Source organism: Penicillium nucicola, assembly GCF_028828085.1.
Source record: "Penicillium nucicola strain IBT 29836 chromosome Unknown utg000005l, whole genome shotgun sequence".
Lineage (NCBI taxonomy): Eukaryota > Fungi > Ascomycota > Eurotiomycetes > Eurotiales > Aspergillaceae > Penicillium > Penicillium nucicola.
This window is the reverse complement of record NW_026643129.1, coordinates 2,200,172-2,221,375: the sequence shown is the minus strand read 5'-3', so window position 1 is coordinate 2,221,375 and position 21,204 is coordinate 2,200,172. Positions and strand designations below refer to the sequence as shown.

Below are 21,204 nucleotides of genomic sequence, written 5' to 3'. Positions count from 1 at the left end.
GGTGGTGGTGGGAAGTATGTAAATGGGGAATCTGTATAGATGGGATGGTATCGATGTAGATGGACGTTATAGCGCAGAGACCGACTTGGATAAGTCACTAGTGGGGGGTTTAAATATTCTAGAGAGACAGAATGGAAATCGAGAGGAACCGGATAGTTATATCCTTAGGAGAGTATATATAAATACGACCCAAACAGCCACTGTGGAGGGACATGGGGAAGTAACCAGTACATACCTGGGGCCAGGCCCAAAGCCTCGTAGATCTTCTCGCCAAGCCCCATCGCCTCATTCTAAACCTCCCCCAGGGCCCAATAATCCATGAAAGTAGGGGAACATTCTCCATCGGAACTACGGGAGTCCAATCCGGAGCCTGTCGGGGAGAAAAGGGGTCTGACGCGTTAGTGTGGGGATTGGCTAGGGATTCACAGCTTACATTTTACTGCTTACACTTTGGCGGTATTGGAACTAGGTGGACTAGCAAGCAATACATGTCTTAGTTTGCTGTACGTTAACTTACGTGTGCAACCTCTTTCTTCTAGTGCTTCTACCGCGTAAGTTAGTGCTTCCATAGAACCTGGGGTCAACCTCGGCATAGCGGATACGGCGATCCTTGAACAAATCGAGGCCCGGCAACCAGTCTGTCGGCACGGATAAATTTCCCCATCGGTTGCGGTGTGTGTGGGAGAATCGAAGTGGCGAGACTATTTTCGTCTCTGTTATACTCTCATCCGCTGTATCAACCCGTCTTTACCCACCGCTGTTCCGGAAGATCTTTTTTTCTTCTTCTTTCTTTGGACAAATCCAAGTGATGATGATCCAGTCGATCGTCCCGAAAATTGAGACAATCGGATATTGTGTGATCCTTCGTTTAAAAGGGTGAAACTATTCCCCCCTCCCATACAGTACAAGTCCGAAGTATACGGAACCGGAGTACAACACGCACTCCAGGGGCACACAAACACGTCTGTTGACGACAGTAGAAACCCTACTACAACTTGCTAGTCGCAATAGTAACACAGCAGACGCCACTAATTAAACAACAGATGATACTGATACTGTAGTGGGACCACGCCAGGGGTCGAAACAGAAACAGTCTGGGGCGCATATATTCTTTGAAAGGACAGGGATAAGACTCCCAGTCCGGGGATTAGCTTTCCCCAACGTTTTGTGGATTTCGGGCTTCTTTGATTGCAATATTCCATACGGAGTATTCAATAATCACTACAGTATTCAGGGGGTGCCCCTAGCGAGAATCCGTTAAGCGAAGTCTCAAAAGACAAAAGTACCTAAATCCACCCCCGTACAGTAGGCGCTGAAGGCTGATCGATCAGTAAACTCGGGAAAACTCCACCATTCTTCCCCCGGATTCAAGGGGTATACTTGTACAATATGTATGGACTCCTCGATTATTCCTTATCATGCAGTCTGCCACCTACGTAGGAGGATGTGGAGGGAAGGGGGCTCCATTCCTTCGATAACAACGTTACCATCTGCAGTCCCAGTTTGTTGGGGGGGACACATACTTCGGGAATTGCCCCTTTGCTTCCACTTCCACATTTGGATTATTGATGATACTGCATGGATAGGTAGTACACCTGTGTATTTGGATGTATACGTACGCCACTACTCAAATACAAACAAAGTACAAAGATATTGAGGAGATAGAGACAACATTCAAATATGTTGGGGCCCTCTATCTTCGGCGCATGACTTTGGCCTCTGACTTGTCTTCTACACCGCTCGTTTCAGTAATCTGGGGAGAACGGAGAAGAAGGGGGGGAAGTGATGAGTTGTCCGGTGTCTATGCCCATGTGGCGCCAACTGGCTGGGAGATTCGTCAGGTACACGAATGTACAACACAGCATTCATGCATGATGATCAATGCTGACTATGTACTGGTACTTTATGATTGTTTGTGGAAGTATGTGATCCTCATGGTCAACATCGATCGTGCCTGGTTTGAGTGCATGGGGGTTGCTGCATCCTGCACAGAATTTCTGGACGTTGTGTCAGGGTGAGACACCGAACAGGATTGTTGGGTTTGGAGTTGTTCATGGGTACGTGGACAGGTTGTGGTACTACCCCTACCCTCCACGCCTGGACTGCGATCGAGCGCAGGGTAAGTCTACATGTATGTAGGGGATACTTGTAAGATCGGGGGTGATCGAGTGAGATCGAGACCCGATGATCAAGGGCTCTGTGTGAGGGACCTTGGGGAGGGTAGCCGATCTACAATCTACAGATTGTGGTTGATGTGCCGCTGCAGTCGCTGTGGTTGCACATGTGCGTACTGTAAACATTGTTCCACTTCTATTTGAAAGTTGAGAGCTGATAGCTGCTTCTGCTTGTGTACCCAAGATGTGTTCAGGAACAGCCTGGCAAGCCGAGGTCCTGACAGCCGATCTTGTTATTTGTCCAGCGTATACTGTAGATTGGGCGTGAATGCTTGGAAGGGACTTGGTCTGGTCAGATCCAATGACCTTATCTTCGGGGTCCTCCGTGGTCTCAGTATTTCCTAGCGATGCCGAAGATGGCGCTGAATACCGCAGCAGACTTGTTCGCGTAGAGAGAAAGAAGGGAACGAGACCAACATGCTGGCCTGGACTCTCAGGCTGCCACCAAGCCTCAGGCCGGAGTCACGGGGGGTGATTACCTCATCTCGGATGCATCTGCCAATGGTACGTCCGCCGAGAGTCCGCAATCACGTAAAGCCCCGCCGAAGAACTTGGATTGCGTGAAAAATTGTGCAATTCACGTTGGAGATAGACTTCGTATATTGGGCCAGATGCGCTATTTCTGGCGAATAACATGACCTGACCATCCAAACGTGCAGGGCTTGGATGTCAAGGGCAGGGCCATGCCGGGTCAATACCCCGCAAGTCGACGATCCAGGTACCAGAGCCCCTCCGGTTGGAGATTTTCTTCTGTCACCGGCCCGGTGATAGGGCCAGACTGGAAAGGTCTTGGTAATAGTCGAGTATACCCCAAGGCGAAAATCCCCCGGACTGGACCTTTCAACCAGTGAGAGAGACAGTGAGAATCCGGGGATGGTTCAAGAACCTTGCACGATGAGGCATTTAGGGACATATTGTACGTGATATGGGAAGTCGGGAGGCAATTGAGTGGATTTAATGACACATTGCATTCCACGATGGTCCAAGGATATATCCTGATATCATATTGTCGTAAATTTAGCCCGTGAACGAGGCGAGTGCTTTGTATAGAACACTCAGGTGACCTGGCTTGGACTCTATTTTTTCACAGTCACCTGGTCAATTGCCCCTGTAGAAGCAACTAAACATCTCAGCCACGTTCCAAAATTGAGGCAATTGTTTCGGCCCGCATGACGCATTGCTATCTTGTTCGGCTCGGAGGGCATTTGGCTTCCAATGAGAGTGGCGCATGTCGCCGGGCTTTAGTCAAAGCCAAGTGGAGCAGAAGTCGAGACGCTGGTTGAACCGCCTAGCGTCGGTGATGACAGAGTGGACCAAGTCAGAACGTAGCAGAAATCAGGTTGGACTATAAAAAGATCAGGGTTCCCCGGATTTTCTTCATACCATCATTGTCCGTTTTCTGTCTTCCATGGCGACAGTCGATTCTCAGTAAGTCATTGACAAGGGAAAAGGTTGAAAGGGTCGAGGCGGTCGTCCCTTACTTCCACTTCTTATCTCCAAAGATAACCACATGCCCCACGTGAGCTCTTAACTAACGCTCTACTTCCTAGACTTCTTCATCTTTACTTTACGTGTTAAGAGATTTCCTCTAAACATGTCTTCTCCTATTTCTACCCCACATTCTGAGACCGGTCTGCCCTCGCGGCCCCTTCCTCAGGCTTTTGCTAGCCAAGATGGAAGCTCCGGCACTGGCACTCCCATTGGTTTCCAGCGCTTCCCTCCTCACAACAAGCACTTGGATCATGCCGTAGGAAATGCCCTACGTCAGCCGTCACCACAGCCTACTCACCTTGGCATTCCTGGTACCCCTCAACACCGTGTGCTGTCCGAAGAGGACCCAGGCTACATTGCCGCCACCTTCGAGGGCAAGCAGAAGCAGATGGAACAAGGTTAGTCGACATACTCAAACTGGAATGCAAAAAGAAAAAGAATATAGCTAATTCCGAACAGTCATGCTTCAATTGGAAGAAAAGGGTTTCTTCCCAAGTGACTTCATCGAGTCCGAAACTACCTGGTTCTACAACAAGCTTGGCATCGACGATACCTACTTCCAGACCGAGACCGTGCCTGCCATCGTGACCCAGATCCTCTCCCTCTATGCCGCCAAGGTGGCCGCCTATGCTCGGGATGATAGACAGCTGGAGATTCGTCTGGACAAGGAAGCTGAGGACCACGCTGTCTACATTGATACCAGCCGTCCTGGTATCTCCACCGTTGATGGCCCTCGTTACGAACAGCGGATCGACGAGAAGTACGTCAATCACTCCAAGGGTGCCAACAGCTACCGTGTCGAGACCTTCCGCTCGCCCAGCACTCTGCCCGGCAACGATGGCCAACAGCTGCGCTGCTACTTTGTCTACAAGTGCCAGTTTGTGAACCCCAACCCTTCGCCAAATGAGACCGACATTGAGATCATCGGCGAGAAGCGGTTCCTGCAGAAGGCCACCCCCAACACCAAGGCAGTCTACCAGGAGATCATCACGACGGCTGTCGGCCGGTCCGGACCCGTCATTGAGATGTTCGAGATCGAGGGCAGCCGCGAGAAGCGTCTGGTCATTGCCTACCGCCAGGGCTCCGCCATGGGTCTCTTCAGTGCTCTGTCTGATCTGTACCACTACTACCGTCTGACCAGCTCCCGCAAGTACCTGGAGAACTTCTCCAACGGCATCACCGTTATTTCGCTGTACCTCCGACCCTCGGCCGATTCTGGTGTCTCGGCCAAGTTCCCTCCCATCGAGGCCGCCATTCACCAGATCATGAAGGAGGTTTCCCTTCTTTACTGCATTCCCCAGAATCGCTTCCAGGGTCACTTTGCTACTGGCCGGCTCAGTTTGCAAGAGACAATCTATGCTCACTCCGCCTGGGTCTTTGTGCAGCAGTTCCTTAACCGTCTGGGATCAGAGTACACCTCGTTGTCTGCTCTCTTGGATCCCAACAACAGTGTCCACGCAGAACTTCTGTCTAAGATCAAGAAACGTCTTCGCACTGAAACCTTCACTGCCGACTACATTTTCGAGATCATCAACAAATATCCCGAGCTCATTCACAAGCTCTACCTCGACTTCGCCAATACCCACTACGTTCAGACCCAGGGCCCCACTGGCGATGACTTCCTCCCTACCCTAAGCTACTTACGTCTTCAGGTCGACGAGGTCCTCGACGGTGCCAAGCTTAAGCAGCTGATCCGCGGCACCGCCCTTAACGAGCACGACGAGATGGTCATGAACTCTTTCCGTGTTTTCAACTCCTCTATTCTCAAGACCAACTTCTTCACCCCTACCAAGGTGGCACTCAGCTTCCGCTTGAAGCCGGACTTCTTGCCTGAGCACGAATACCCCCAGCCCCTGTACGGCATGTTCTTGGTGATCAGCTCCGAGTTCCGCGGTTTCCACCTGCGTTTCCGTGACATTGCCCGTGGCGGTATCCGTATCGTCAAGAGTCGTAACGGCGAAGCTTATAATATCAACGCTCGCTCTTTGTTTGATGAGAACTATAACCTGGCCAACACCCAGCAGCGCAAGAACAAGGATATCCCTGAAGGTGGTGCCAAGGGCGTCATTCTCTTGGATGCCGACCACCAGGACAAGGCGCATGTCGCCTTTGAGAAGTACATTGACAGTATCCTTGATCTGCTTCTGCCCCCTGTAAGCCCTGGTATCAAGGACCCTATTGTGGATCTCCACGGAAAGGACGAGATCCTTTTCATGGGTCCCGATGAGAACACTGCCGAGCTTGTCAACTGGGCTACCGAGCATGCTCGCACCCGTGGCGCTCCCTGGTGGAAGTCGTTCTTCACTGGCAAGAGCCCCAAGCTGGGTGGTATTCCCCACGACACTTATGGCATGACCACCCTCTCGGTCCGCCAGTACGTCCTTGGTATCTACCGCAAGCTGAACATCGACCCTTCCACCATGCTCAAGCTGCAGACCGGTGGTCCCGATGGTGATCTCGGATCCAACGAGATCCTGCTTTCCAACGAGAAGTACGGCGCTATCGTTGACGGAGCTGGCGTCATTTACGACCCTAATGGTCTGAACCACGAAGAGCTTCTCCGTCTGGCCAAGAAGCGTGCCATGATCTCCGAGTTCGACATGACCAAGTTGTCCTCTGATGGTTACCGTGTCTTGGTCGACGAGAAGAATGTCAGGCTCCCCAGCGGCGAGGTTGTTCACAACGGTATGATCTTCCGTAACACCTACCACCTCCGCTCGCAGGAGAAGTTCGACATGTTCGTGCCTTGCGGTGGCCGTCCCGAGTCCATTGATCTGTCCACCGTCAACAAGCTTATTAAAGACAACAAGTCTATTGTTCCTTATATTGTTGAAGGTGCCAACCTGTTCATGACTCAGGACGCCAAGCTGCGCCTTGAGAAGGCCGGCTGCATCCTGTACAAGGACGCTTCCGCCAACAAGGGCGGTGTTACCTCCTCTTCCCTGGAGGTCCTCGCCTCCCTGTCCTTCAACGACTACGAATTTGTGGAGAATATGTGCATCCGTGAGGATGGTACCGTCCCCGACTTCTACCAGGCCTACGTTAAGGAGGTTCAGGAAGTCATCAAGCAAAACGCCGCTCTCGAATTCGAGGCCATCTGGCGCGAGCACGAGCAGACTGGTGTGTTGCGCAGTGTTCTGAGTGACCGCCTCAGTATCGCCATCACCAAGCTTGACGAGGAGCTCCAGCAAACCGAGCTCTGGGACAATGTTGCCCTCCGTCGCTCGGTACTTAGCGATGCTCTGCCCCGCCTGCTTCTTGGCAAGATTGGTCTTGAGACCATTTTGGAGCGTGTAAGTTCCTACCCCATTCTCCATTCTACCCCAATTGAATCATTACTGACACCCACAGGTCCCCGAGAACTATCTCCGCGCCATCTTTGGTTCCTACCTGGCCAGCCGCTTCGTCTACGAATACGGCAACCAGCCCAGCCAGTTCTCCTTCTTTGATTTCATGACTAAGCGCCTGGCGCAGATTCAGTCTTGAACCTGAATTTTGGATCTCGAAACTAAAAATCCTCCCCCGAGCCCGATGTGATTTTGCGTTTTGCGGGCTTTCATTTCCTGTTTCTTGTTTCTCTCTTTTCCCGTTGGATTCGTCCCTCTTGCATTATATATCTCTTAATCCGGAACGAACAAAAAGCGATTTGTTCCTTGACGAATGTATGGTTAGACAAATTTGGTGATTTTCTAGTTTTGGAAGATGAAGAAAGAGATGTAGTTCTTTCGAATAATTCGTCCTTAGATTTGGATTTGAATGTCTTTGTAGTAGCCACAGTGCACTTCGTAATATTAGCATATCTGCAATATGGAGGAGGGATTTGATCTAAGTTCAATTTGTATCTTAATGTCCAGACCAAGTCTGTGAAATTTGTACCGTGAATATAAATTACCACATATAATCTAACTCTAGTCTAAATCAATAGGGATTCCGCTCCCTCTATAGGTCGTGCCACATATAATCATCAAAGCTCAATAGCAAGCATATGCCAGATTCGGAATTCCTTAAGCCTTGCCGTTCCCACTCCAGAAAGAAGTCTGCCTCTGTCCAGACGACTTGCCCTTGAAAGCAGCTTCAATCTCAGGGAATGTGCGGCCTTTCGTCTCATGCATATAGAGAATGCCCACAACAGCCGTGATAATACTGCACCCACCCCACAAAAAGTAGGCACCATAACTACTCTTTGCAAGTAGAATCGGAGTGGTCAAAGCCACCAAGAAATTGCAAAGCCAGTTACTCGAATGGCCCAGTGTTGTGGCTGATGCTCGGGTTCGCTGAGGTTGGATCTCTGCAGCGTACACTTTGACAGCGATCCCCCAAGAGACAGAGTAGAGAGCAGCAAACAGGAAGATACAGACAATCACAACCCAGCGGCCGGCGCCGGTAGATTGATGAACGGCATTTCCAGCATATAGGCCACCCATCAAGAACATTAGAACGGCCTGCCCAATACCGCCATAGACAATGCTGCTTCGGCGGCCCCATCCATCGGCGTAGATCAATCCTGGAATGGTCACGGCAAATATGACGAGGGCTGAGACACCCGAGGCTAGGAAGCTTGCTTCCGATGAAGCGAGGCCTGCCTTTTGGAACAGTTCAGGGGCATACTATCGACTTAGGGTTAGCTTCCCTGGAAGCGAAAGAAGGGAAAAAAAGGATTAGACATACGTAGAGAACTCCGTCAATACCACTCATCTGCTGCATGCCCATCAAGAAAACAGCAAGGGCGGTTCTTCCTCTCACATCTTTAGAGAAGACATCCACGAGTTTCTCCATGGTGCTCATGCCCTTCTTCTCAATCTCAGTGCCAGGCTCAACCTCCGTTGTCTGTACTGAAACTATGATCTTCTCACGGTCCGCGCAAGTAACACCCAACTTCTCCCAAGCCTCTTCCGCCATAGCATAACGACCCTGGAGACCCAGCCATTGGGGCGAATCAGGCAAGAAGAACAGGGAGAGACTCCCTAGAATGATAGAGAGGGAAGAAAGAAGAATAAATGGCGTGCGCCACGAAAGCGAAGATTGGATATTCGAAGAGCCATAACAAACGAAGTATCCAAGGACCAATCCAAGCGTCGTAGCTAGCTGAGGACCAGTCGTCAACGCACCTCTAGTGCGCGTTGGCGAGATCTCACAAATCAGCACCACCAGATTCCCGAGGAACAGACCCTCGCCGAGTCCTTCAACGACACGACCAACGATGAACATGGACAGCTGGACAGCACCTGCTTCAATAGCAGCTCCGATGCCGAAGATGAAAACACCAATACTGATCCCCTTTGGTCGGCCTAGCCGGTCGGCAACGTAGCCCGCAAAGAATGAAGACAGAGCCGCTGGGATCAAGATACAGGAGACGATCAGGCCGTGGATTGTAGAATTTTCACTACCACCGAACTGTGCTTTGAATTCTTTCATGTCGGTCACTGGACCGATGATTCCCGTGTCCATACCAAATAGGAGGCCATTTGCTGAACAGAGGATGCAGGCTAATAGGTATCTTGGTGGGGTCTGAAAAGGGACTGGGAATAATCCCATTTTGTCGGGGAGTTAGGGCTTGCGGGTAAGAGTTAGGCCAGGTCCCCTAAGCGTTTTGGCAAGTATCTTCTTTCAAGTTTGTTCTGGAGTGTAAGTTATTGAATATTGAAGAACTGTGAAACGAAGAGAATCTTCGAGTGAGAAGAGTGATCATTATTATATGAAAGCGTGGGATGAAAACTCTTCCCCTAAATGCTCCGTTAGTACATACGGACTGCCCCACGTGGCAGTCTTATCTTCAGATGCATGAAGTATGCGTATGCGTATGCAGTATGAAAGCAAGCATGAAGTAGACCTGAGAGTCCATGAGTGGGTTCTGATGTGTTGTCATTCTTGTCATTCTCGTGATTCTTGCCTACGGAACACCGTGATACAACCATCATAGCTTACTCAAGCTACTCGGGTTCAGGAACATCATCCTTTAAAAGCTTCATAGGGCCCCCGGAAAAGGGTCTCCGGAGTATTCAAATCCCCACGGCCCGAGTTGGGGGAAAGCGAACCGAGTCTTTTGTGGGCCGTTTTCGCGTCGTTTACTATCCCGGGCGGTTCATTGGCTCCACTGTGGCCTGTGAGGACTTGTTCTTTGGTCTTTAGCCGAGATCTGGCACAGAAATTTCTATTTGATGCAGAAGATGGGCGCTAATAATTTCCGAAAAGGGGTGACAAGCCGAGTCTGGCAGTCATAGCCAAACCGTCTTGTTCAGGGTTGATAAGTGCATGTGGTAGCCTGAGGTTTCTCATACTATCAATACTTTTGATTCTTGCTTGCTAAATACATCTTGTTCAAGTCCCTAGATCTCTTGACCCTAGATCTCTTGAATCAAATGAGCATCAAGACCAACCGGTCTATCTTCTTTTAGTTGTGTGCTGCCAACTTCCCTCAGATGAGCATCGCGTGCGTTTGAGTCCTCGGTGAATTCGAACTTTCGCCATTCACAGTTCTTCCAGCCAGTACCTATGGCTGCAGTGTTAGTGACTGGACTGTAATGTATCATGCACTCCATCAACAGGGTGTAGCCATGGTCAACATACAGTGGAGTTTATCATAGCCTGCCCAATCCTCCATGAGATAGTGCAAGAATCCACCATGAGTTACCAACGCAACATGTTCCTCCGGTCGGCTCCAAAGCCAGGACCGTAAGTCAGCAGCGCGCTTGCGGATAGCAGAAAGCGTGTGGGCATAGACCCCGGTCTATGAAGAGCATTCGCATCAGCAAAGTTTATGCCATCACCAGCAGTATTTAGTACCTTGGAGTTCCACATTTCATCCATGAGAGCGACATCTAATCGACTACTATCAAAGTTGGGCGCCGCTTCGGCAATTAGCTTCGGGGCTTGTAATTTGACATGCGCCTCATCCCAGCCATGATTGCAGTTGAAACCGCTGATCTCCTGTGCCCCAGGGACTAGAATGAAAGGTAGCTGACGCTTCTCCAGTTCTGCCGCAAATACCCAAGCTGCTGTTTGAATGGTTCGCTGGAGAGGAGATGCAAGGACGACGGAGATATCTTGGGCGAAGGGAAATTCTTCTCGAAGTTGACAGCATTCGTCTTTGCCCGTTTGGGTCAGTAATGGATCACGCAGATGGTTTGAGTTCTGTAAGAGAAATTAGAATAGTTTCTTCTCCCAAAAGATGATTACATTCGATGTACATTGACGTTGTGCTCGCCTTGTCCATGGCGGATCAAATAAAGAGTTGGTGGCATTGGCGCTGATTCGATGCTCAACTGGCAAGATAACAAGTAGGGGTCCAAAGCTCCGTTATAAAGGCTAAGTTGACTTATTTTGACTATAGAACCTGACTCGGCTCGATGTCCGGATACCATGCATTGATTCAGTGGCCCAGGAAGCGAAGCCGAGCCGAAATATTCTGCGAAGGGCTTGGTGCCGTATGGAGACGAGATCGAAACTGCAGAGCCATAGTCACCAATTAGACGACGCTGAGTACTGAGTGTTATATTGAGTATACTGAGTATACCGAGAGAATCTCCAAGCAAAGATTGCATACTCTCCGAATCCGGAAATATTGCCGAGTCGCCACAAGTGGAACTCAACTTCCTCAATTGTCTGCGCAACAGATCAGATCAGAACTTCAACTCGGATCCGATTATAGTATTCTTTCCGAGCCTCTCCTGTCAAAGGAGAAATGCGCTCTTATACAGGATGGTACAAGCATAGAGTCTGAAGGATGGCGCAGTCAGCTAATTGCCCGGTATAGCCTCACATGCAGACGACGCAAGTTGAAATGCGACGAGGCCAAGCCGATCTGCGGCCCTTGCAATAGGGCTAGTCGGGAATGCAAGTTTGATCAGCGATGCATCTTTCGTAGTCAGAGTTTTTCTACGCCCAAGAGTAGGCATAACCACAGAGCTGCCTCGCGGGGGAACCACGATACTTCAAATGGGCTGGAAGAAGATCAAACATGGGTTCAAGTGCCCAGGAATCGTGAGTCTCCAGATTGGAGCAACATGGCCCTGAGCTAACGGAAGAGAAGTTACGTTTATTCAAATAGAGGACCCTTGGTCGCATGATAAGGGCCAGGTTTTACACGAATCCCGTGGGGATCAAGCAGAAAGCAACACATCGGTGCAGCAACATACAGAGCCAGAGGAAACCTTCAATGTTGACAGGCAGCCTCCTGCAACACCTGCCGATGTCTCATTCCAATCAACTCCTACATGGTATACGCCAGGACCAGAAGTCATTCCAGATACACCGGATCGTGTCGGCCCCCTGATTTCAAGACCCGAAAGATCCAGCAAAGATGTTGATCCCAACGTGGTCATCTCCTACATGTTGCGACATTTCAAAGAAGGCCCGGGCCAGTGGTAAGTAAGCATGACGGAGAAAGAGACCTGATCGCTAAGAGAATCCAGGATGGATCTTTTCGATACCACAGCATATTTTTCGTCCAAAGTGCCCGTGATAGCAGCCGTGCGGCCTCTGCTGAAATCTGCAGTCTGCGCTCTCTCGGCAAAGCACCTTCAGCATCTCTATCATATATCAGATGGCAGCGAGCGCAATCGCTATATTCTGTCGCTGGCAGATGAAGAGACTTGGCACTATCAATCCGCAAAGCACTACGATCAAGCGCTAGGATATTTGAAAACCGCAATTGATCTTGAGACCTATGACGACAGTCCCTCGGAAAAAGAAGAAATGCTAGCTGCTGTGGCAATCCTATGTCTCTACGAGCTTATGGATGCACCTGGTACTTCCTGGAGGGCTCATCTCAGCGCACTACCTCTTTTTAACGATACTTCTGTCTCGATGCCTATTCACTCATCGGTCATCATTCCCAGGACAGCAATAAAAGGACCGATATTTTGGAGTCTGGCCAGGCAAGACCTGCTTTGTGCCTGTAAGCCTGAAATGCGGAAATGCATCGGAAAATGTGCTAACACAGTTAGTTATCAGTGAGACCTCAACCCGTCTCGATCTCAAAGACATGCGTCTATGGCAAAATGCTGGCCTAGTCACAAATGAGCATGGACATTTGCTACCCTCCAACGCAATCAGCCCATTGGACATCCAAAACTACTCAGGAATTGAAGAAGACATGAAAGCAAACGAACTCACTTGGCTCCTGGGGAAAATCGCCAACCACTTAATTATGGGAGACACAGTCACCTTTGAAGACTTTGTTCTACCACGCGAGCAACGAGCCTACCTCGGTCTGAACCAACAGCACCTGCTTGACCGGTGGAATCTTCTCATGTCCGAGTTAGAACAGTGGTACGACTGTCTCCCAGCAACGTTCACAGAGGCAGCACGAACGAAAGCAGAGGGTAGCACTGACCCACGACACCAGCTATCCTTGGAAGCCTTTGAGCAAATATGGTTCCATCTACCATTATGTGCAGCAACCATCCAAAGCTATCACCAAGCTCGGATTCTTTTATTGGTCAACCAGCCACAGCAGTCAACTGCAATTCAATCGACTGTATCCTCGCGACTGAGAGCATACCGCAATGCATTGAAACAGGCTCTCTATCATGCACGAGAGATCTGTGGGATTAATCTCGCGAATGCAACCGATCCTGTGCGAATTAATTCGGTGCAGGCTTTGTTTGTTGCTGGGCAGGTGTTCCAAGAACGGCGGGAGCAGGACGCCGTTCTTGAGATTCTTACTGGCATCGAAAGGGATCTAGGCTGGACAACCCAATTCCATGTCTCAAAGTTGATCGATGAATGGGGGAGAGGAGGGCGGTGATAGTCTCAGGCTTGGCTAGGGTGGATTCAGCGACAATTGGATAAGTCCGTAGATAGATTCGATGATGAGTGATCTCCTGAAGTGTTATGCTTGTGTCTATCAAACCAAGAGTGGTATAGATTGGCTGATGTCATTCCACTTGAACAGGATTTCGTTCTCTCTTGTGTTCTGTAAGCCAGTTGGCGTTATACAGATCGACACAATTCCAACTGCCAGACGAACAAAACCCTACAGTCTCGATGGATCTATAGATTTCCAATACTTCCAGCACCATTGAATGAAATCAGACAAACTTCGTGATACTGGCCGAGTATATCCGGCGCACCCGAAACCCCACGTCAACAGATCTTCACTTGTCACATCCCCAAGAAGTAAAGAGTCCTTTTAAAGAAACATTGGAGAGAATCATTTACTCTGAATGCCCCGAACATATCCCCTTACACCCCCCGCAACTCCAATAGCACTATGCCCCAATAACCTCCTCTCTCCACCCCCAGACCGCCTCATTGACGCCCCAACCACTCTCTCCATCACGCGCGAAACCCCAGGCCGAGCGTTTACTGTCCATCTCATCCGCGCGCACGAGCCTCTTGATAGTCCCGACCGATACACGTTGCTCTTCACCGTATCGGGGAAGCCATGGCCCACGCAACACCGTCAGATATGTGATGCAGCCGGGGTGCCAGTACTGGAGCTTAGACGGGTTTGGATGGGATCTCGAAGATGGGCTGTACGGGGTGTGGGGGGAGAGCAGACTTACTCGAGGCTTCCATGCCTTGGTCTGGGGGTGGCAGTGGGAGTGGGAGTGGAAGTACCGGATTCAAGTTGGATGTGAAGTTATGGAATGTACTTGGGGCTGGGGATTCCGATACTGGATCACGAGTCCATTCATCGGATCCTATACCGGAGCCTGTGTTTAATTCAGAGACTGGATCTCGACGCGGTGTGGGTGATGAGCCGCCGCCTTATGCGTCTGTTGCTGGCGATGAAGAGGAATATCAAGACGAGGAGGCTGAGATCTGGAGAAACGAGAAAAGGAGCCCATTCCCTACCTCAGAGGACCAATTCAGCCCGGAACCAACAAGGCGTGAAAGGGACCAAGACTCGCACATTGTCCTTCCCTCCTACGCGTCGGTCCGCAGAAACTCGTCAAACTCGATACGAGATCTCCTGGATGCGATAGAGCCGCCGAACGAGCCAGCCCCAGCTCCATCTTCGTCTTCCTTGCAGACTCCAACTTTGCTCTCGGCTGGCATTTCATCCGGGTCCAAAGTCGACCTCCAAGTGATGCAGCTCACTGCATCCGGTATCGGTGTCATGATGGCGGATCAAAAGATCATCCATATAGCCAGGCATAACGTTATAGACTATGGAAGGTCTGGAATCAAGTCCAAATGGGAGGCTGAGGTTGCGGAAGGAGTCGATTTACTGCTGGTAAGACTATATTTCCTGTGCCTTTCTGGTTCCCATACTAACTCAATACTTGATAGGCGGTAAATATTGTATTGATCATGGCGAGCTCGGCATAAGCCTCTCAGCTAGAGGCCCTTGTAGTGTGTTTCATAAAAATTGGGATCATAAGTTATAATTTTCCTTACTAAGTGCATAACTTGCCTCGGATATAATATTCGAACTGCCGAAGCCATGCCAGAAAATGGCCTTTGAACCATACGATGGTTAAATATACAGATCTAGATCCTCCGACAGAATGCTCAATTCCTCCCCTTTTCTTTGGTTCTAGACGTAGTGGGAACCCTAACGGTTCCCAATCAAGTCGACCGAAAATTGCCTGTTAACAAAGTGGAACTATGGCCCACTTCGCACCGAGGTCATAAATAGTCCGAGGCGCAGTCCAGACTAGAGAAAATTTCTGCAAGTCAAGTGATCGGGAATGGTTTCGTTTTTATATCTATGGTCTATTTTGAGATTGAGTGCTGATATTTGCATGGCGTATGAAGCCCAAGGCAAATCAACGAGGAACTGGTTAGCGCGGGTTAGTGCCTAAAGGAGAAGCTTATTTTTTTATGAGCCCAAAAATCAGACAATACCGTATGATATAATCGAGAACTTATGCCTGTGGCCTCTATCGGCTTCTTTTGGCCTCGGATCTCCTCGATTCTTTGTTGCTGTGTGCCTGATCCTGGGTATGGTCCCATGGACCAGCATAAATTCCTGTTTCAGGACCAACAAAAACCAGCCAACTCGCCCATTTCTCAATCTCTGGAGGCCACGTTTCGGAGGTAACTGACGCGTTCCCCTGGACATGAGCTCAATCCACATTAGCGACGTGGGTCCGGTAAATTGGAGACAGCGCGGGTGAAGGTCCGGTTTCTCCTCATTCTAGAAAAAGAACGTCTTCCCCCCCTTTTTACTCCCCAGGAATATGAATTTGTTCTTGTCTGTGGGGTATTTTGGACTGTTGCGTGTTGGGCTCCCTGTCGTGTGAGGTTAGGGCTCGCTCAACTGATATACTGTATCTCCCCCCTGGGATCGTCAAACCCACCTGGAAAAAGATCGCTATTTTCTCCGGCTACTCCCGGTAGGGTTCACCTTTACTGTGTGAGTTATATGAAATGTCGGATTCACTGGATAATTCCCAATCTATGCCTCTTCATTCCTCGGAAGATGGGGAGAGAGACCACGAAGGTCACGATCATGGCGACCATGGCGACAATACGACTAATTCGGAGACTCTCTGCCAAGACGAGGTCAGTGAAAAGCCCACTGTTTCAGCTATCCAGCGATGGCGGACAGCAAGCAAACGTGTTCGAAACGGCGCATCCACGTTAGCAGACCGACTGGGACGACCGCATGAAAGAGAAGCGGATGGACTGGATTCACCCATCACTCCCGAGTGGTATGGAGCCACAGACGACATACAAGCATTCGACGCCCGTCAAGCCCATGATGAAGAAGACAGAATCCCTGGAACAGACACGGGATCCCAAGCCCGTCTCCTGGTGGAACAATTAGGGTTAGAACACCCGCCACGACGCCCACCTATCGAAGAACCTCGCTCTGGGGCAACGACTCCAGGAACTCCCGATGAGCACATGATGGGCCAGTCGGAAGGGCCCCCAGGAGGAATGCTCTCGCATCTACTCCGTGTCTATGCCAACAACCTTCAAACGGCTAGTCGCATGAGTCTCGTCTCCACTGCATCGTCGACAGACCCTGACACGGAAACACTGGCGCCCTCCATTGCGCCCTCTGCCGTACCCTCTGGCACTGTAACACCAGGTGGCAAAAGAGACAAAGTGAAATGGTATGCCAACGGCACCAAGCCTGCTAAGAAGCCAACACACAGCTATACTTCCTCGCTCATTCATGCATCGATGGATATGGGCCGAGTTGGAGTCCCTGCTGCCACAGGGCCGGCTCCTGCAAACTCGAAGGAGCGGAAGAAGCACAAACGCCAAAGCAAGAAGAATGTGGCGCTTACAGTACATATTGCTGCTCTCTTGTCACGGCAGCAGTATATCATGCAGCTATGCCGAGCTCTCATGAAGTACGGTGCCCCGACTCACCGACTGGAAGAGTATATGACGATGACATCCAACGTCTTGGAAGTCAAGGCACAGTTCCTGTATATTCCAGGCTGTATGTTCATGTCCTTCGATGACCCGTTTACTCGTACGGCCGAGGTGAAGATCATCAGAGTGATCCAAGGACTGGATTTGTCCCGTTTGGCGGAGACGCACAACGTCTACAAGAACGTGGTGCACGACGTGATCGGCGTCGAACAGGCTACGCAGGATTTGGATCAGATTATGCAGCGCAAACCACGCTACAATAAATGGGTGCTGGTCTGTCTGACTGGGCTCGCCAGTGTTGCAGTTGGTCCATACTCCTTCAGCGCTCGCCCAGTTGACCTGCCCATTATCTTTATACTCGGATGCTTGGTAGGCTTCATGCAACATGTCATCGCCCCTAACTCGGCCACATACTCGAACGTCCTCGAGGTATCCGCTGCCATTCTCACGTCCTTCCTTGCGCGCGCGTTCGGAAGTATTCACCATAACGGCGAACGAGTGTTCTGCTTTTCAGCCATGGCCCAATCTTCGATTGCCATGATTCTCCCCGGTTTTGCCGTCCTTAGCAGTAGTCTGGAACTACAATCGCATCAAATGAATGCAGGCTCTATCCGCATGGTCTTCACAATCATCTACTCCCTCTTCCTCGGTTACGGCGTGACAGTCGGAACCACGATCTACGGCTTAATGGACGGAAACGCCTCAGACCAATCGACATGCACAGGCTTACCGGAGGTCTGGGGCAACGAATATATTCAGCACTTCCCTTTCGTGGCGCTATTCTGTCTCTTTGCCGCTCTCATCAACCAAGCCAAGCCTAAACAGCTCCCAGTGACAATCTTCATGGGCGTTTGCGGCTACGTGGCGAACTACTTCAGCACCAAGAAACTCGGTTCAAACCAGGTCGCCAACACCGTTGGTGCCTTTACCATCGGCCTCTTGGCCAATCTTTACAGTCGCGTGTGGCATGGCCACGCCGCTGCCGCTATCATCCCTGGAATCTTCACCCTCGTCCCTTCCGGTCTTGCGTCCAGTGGATCAATCATCTCAGGACTGGAGTATGCCGACGCCGTGGCCTCTGGTAATGTCACCAGCGCGACTACCAGTGCCACATCCAGTAGCTCGCTCACTTCGCTGGGCTATGGAATGATCCAGACAGCCATCGGTATTTCCGTCGGGCTGTTCATCTCGGCTCTCATTGTTTATCCGCATGGAAAGAAGCGCAGTGGAATTTTCAGTCTTTAGACGGTGCATTTTGCTTGATATCTAGCGATTTGAATGATTACCTTGTACTATTTGCATTGGCGTTTTGAATCTTGATATGAGCGAAATTTCTTGTTTTTTTTTTGGAGTCAGCTCCCCGCTCTTTATACGATATCACAATATTCTTATTCTAGATGATCTACAAGAGACATATGCCTGTTGTGTTCTACCAGCAGAGCAACTCAGACCACCAACGATATATCTTTGGCTTCCTCTTCTGAAGTAAAAATCGTAGGATACAACGTCACAGCGTCAAAACAGCACCCACAGTAGCCATTTTGGCTGGGGTTGAATGTGCGCAGAAAGAGATATAAAATGGGGGATTGCGATGACAGAGTGCTGTCTAGGTTAAGTTGAGGGTTAAGTTTGGACTTGGCTGGTCAATTACACCCGAGAACCAACAATATTTTCAAGTGAGTATTTTCAATCGAGATCAAGTCAACGGCTCAATATACGCGAGATGCTAAATGAAACGCCATTTTACACAAAAGGAGGAACAGCAGTTGCAGGATCCAAAATAATATACAGTGAGCTATGTGCTGTGGAGTTTTAAATTAAATCACCACCTCATTAACGATGCCATCGAACTTGAGTCCTTCTTCGTGCTCAGTGCGATTCGTCTTAACCAGATGTTCCCAGAGCTCGGGGTACTTTTCAATTGCCCACTTCTCAACATCGTCCTTCCAGTACTGGTATGGGATAGCGTTATAGAATAACCCGATACTAAGCTTATATTAGCCGTGATCCCAACTTGTAGACCATAGAGAAGTACTCACGTATTGCTGGTTGGAAGAACTCCGACCTCGGCTTCCATGTTGTTGATGACTTCGGTTGCGAGGTCAAATTCGCACTGCGCTGCCACGGCTTCCATGTATGCGGAGTATAGCGGGCGATCAAGAGAGATCTCCAACTTCTTGACCTTTGAAAACATTTTCAAAGCTTCTTGGGCCCCGTTGTGGTGCTTTTCGCAGACCTTGAAGAATATTCTGATAGTGTGACGAGTAGGACCCTCTTCGGACTGGAGGATTTGTCTGAAGATATCCATACTCTTCTCTGGCATTTCGCACGCAGTATAAGCCATCATCAGACCATTCAGAATTCTGGTAGTCAGGTCAACCTGGGTGTCCAGCTTCAGCATGTTGTGCACGAGTTCCAGATTGGTAGCATCGGCCGTGCGAGATAATCCTTGGAAGCAGCGGGCGTAGGTGTCCGGCCTAGGACGACGGGCCCATTGTTCAGCCTGACGCATGTGCCCAAATACCTGGACGGCAAGATCACTGCGCTCGCGTTCGAAGAAAGAGGACATAATTTTGGTTCGCATCGGAACACCAGTCTCTGGGAATGCAATTTTCAGGAGCTCATAGGCATTTGATACCTCTGTATCGGCCTGGTTCATGTCCAAAATGAAGTCGGTGAGCGCGGTTCGAACCAACATTTTCATTTCGTCGTCGTAGTCACCCAGCCTTGGACGCAAAAGATCTGAAACAGCCTCCAAATCATGTCGGTAGAGGAGCATATGTGTCAATGCGGCAACGGTCTTGGGGTCCAGGCGCACATTGTCCTGGAAGAGAGGGTCAAGCAGGGAGGAAATTTGCTGGAACAAGGCGTCCTTTTCCTCCGAGCGGCAAAGCATTGTGATGAGTTTGTTTGCAAGGGGTAGATTTGCAGTTGCGAGGGAGGCTGGGTCAACCTTGTCCTCCAAAAGTTCTAACGTTTCCTTGACATTACCAGCCTGGATGTGGGATTCCATTTGCAAACTGTAAGATTGCTCATTCGGCGTGAGGCCCCATTTCTCTGATAGCTTCATGAAATCGGCAGTCAACTGGGGTCTATCAAGAACGTTGGCCAACTTGAGCAAATCATTGATAGTCTCAATTGTGATGGATGTCTTGAGTGACGGGTTATTTGCAACCCATGTGTCAGCCTTCAATGCAATATCAGAAGCGTTGCTTTCTTGTGCAGCTTCCCAGAGCAGCATAATCCTTGCAGTTTCCGAACTGGGATGGCGAGGGAGAGTCTCATAGATCGTGGAAGCCCACTCGAGTTGAGACTTGAAGATACAATATTTGATCACAGCCTCTTTCGCGGCCAAGGAAGGTTCGGGTTGGCCGGAGATCGAGAAATTGTAGACAGTCTGGACTGCATGAAGCTGGTCCTGGCCAATAAGGAATTTGAGCAGTTCGAGATGAGAATTGCTGTCAAATTCATTGCCGTGTTTCTCAAAATCTTGAACGATTTGCCGGACCAGCCGCATATCGTCTTTCAGGGCAAATCCCTTGAGCACGGTGAGCCAAGGCGATGGCCTAGCATTGCGCATTTGGCCCATGTACTTCAACACAGTATGTCTGGCCTCTTCAGGATTTCCATTCATAGCCGTGAGATTAACGTAGAGAATGATAGCTTCTCTACTAATCTTGTTCGCGCCAAATCCATGATCCGCACAAAGTTCAAGATATGCAAATCGTCCAATGCGCAGAACAGTCTCGCGAGCCTCTTGAGGAACTTCACATTCGTTGAGCACATACAGCATTTTCTCCAGGTTCTCAATTGAGAAGACATTTTGGAACTCTTTTTCTTCTAGCTCGCTTTGTTGCTTCTTCAAATGTTTCCAAGTGGTGTTCAGGAGGCGAGCCTGAAAGAGATTGATAATTCCTGGTGTCTCAAGTCGTGTAGCGAAAAATACCTGAAATGCCTTTGCGAGGACCTCATTAGGAGGAGGTCTGTTTCTACCGACAAGAGATCTCATCAAATCCGCCATAGGCTTGAGACCTTTCTCGGATTGTAGAGTGGTTGAATCTGCCTCGGTGTTTTGGGACGTGTTGAAGGAGAACAGAGTGCGTCGTGACATATGTGGGAGACCGGGAAGAGGACCTCGTACACGTAGAGGAGCTATGGTATGTAGCAGCCGATTCCGATGGCATTGCGAGAAACGAAGTGGTTCATTGTTAATAAGTGCGCGAAAGACCCTTCTGGTGAGATGGGACTGCATAGTGAA

General features: G+C 49.8%; 7 protein-coding genes across 7 annotated transcripts; 4 read left to right on the top strand and 3 right to left on the bottom strand.

The window, feature by feature from the left end:
- Positions 1–3,768: 3,768 nt before the first annotated feature.
- N7511_005899 (glutamate dehydrogenase (NAD(+))) lies at positions 3,769–7,151 on the top strand (the record flags this gene model as incomplete). The annotated part of the gene is made up of 3 exons (XM_057128276.1): positions 3,769–4,063; positions 4,125–6,958; positions 7,017–7,151. 3 exons carry the CDS (start codon positions 3,769–3,771, stop codon positions 7,149–7,151), a joined length of 3,264 nt encoding a protein of 1,087 aa, XP_056984793.1.
- A 518-nt stretch (positions 7,152–7,669) lies between these two features.
- On the bottom strand, positions 7,670–9,200 carry N7511_005898 (putative MFS sugar transporter; the record flags this gene model as incomplete). The annotated part of the gene is made up of 2 exons (XM_057128275.1): positions 7,670–8,272; positions 8,334–9,200. The coding sequence occupies 2 exons, from the start codon at positions 9,198–9,200 to the stop codon at positions 7,670–7,672; spliced, it is 1,470 nt and encodes a 489-aa protein (XP_056984792.1).
- Positions 9,201–10,006: 806 nt separating this feature from the next.
- On the bottom strand, positions 10,007–10,906 carry N7511_005897 (histidine phosphatase family protein; the record flags this gene model as incomplete). The annotated part of the gene is made up of 4 exons (XM_057128274.1): positions 10,007–10,155; positions 10,233–10,392; positions 10,449–10,796; positions 10,853–10,906. 4 exons carry the CDS (start codon positions 10,904–10,906, stop codon positions 10,007–10,009), a joined length of 711 nt encoding a protein of 236 aa, XP_056984791.1.
- Positions 10,907–11,600: 694 nt separating this feature from the next.
- On the top strand, positions 11,601–13,413 carry N7511_005896 (uncharacterized protein; the record flags this gene model as incomplete). Its single annotated transcript, XM_057128273.1, has 4 exons — positions 11,601–11,645; positions 11,715–12,028; positions 12,077–12,561; positions 12,611–13,413. The coding sequence occupies 4 exons, from the start codon at positions 11,601–11,603 to the stop codon at positions 13,411–13,413; spliced, it is 1,647 nt and encodes a 548-aa protein (XP_056984790.1).
- Positions 13,414–13,831: 418 nt separating this feature from the next.
- On the top strand, positions 13,832–14,942 carry N7511_005895 (uncharacterized protein; the record flags this gene model as incomplete). Its single annotated transcript, XM_057128272.1, is given in 3 exon segments — positions 13,832–14,150; positions 14,168–14,847; positions 14,904–14,942. 3 exon segments carry the CDS (start codon positions 13,832–13,834, stop codon positions 14,940–14,942), a joined length of 1,038 nt encoding a protein of 345 aa, XP_056984789.1.
- Positions 14,943–16,016: 1,074 nt separating this feature from the next.
- On the top strand, positions 16,017–18,191 carry N7511_005894 (threonine/serine exporter family protein; the record flags this gene model as incomplete). The annotated part of the gene is made up of 1 exon (XM_057128271.1): positions 16,017–18,191. One exon carries the CDS (start codon positions 16,017–16,019, stop codon positions 18,189–18,191), a length of 2,175 nt encoding a protein of 724 aa, XP_056984788.1.
- A 572-nt stretch (positions 18,192–18,763) lies between these two features.
- Positions 18,764–21,198, bottom strand: N7511_005893 (uncharacterized protein; the record flags this gene model as incomplete). Its single annotated transcript, XM_057128270.1, has 2 exons — positions 18,764–18,932; positions 18,986–21,198. The coding sequence occupies 2 exons, from the start codon at positions 21,196–21,198 to the stop codon at positions 18,764–18,766; spliced, it is 2,382 nt and encodes a 793-aa protein (XP_056984787.1).
- Between the last annotated feature and the right edge of the window lie 6 nt (positions 21,199–21,204).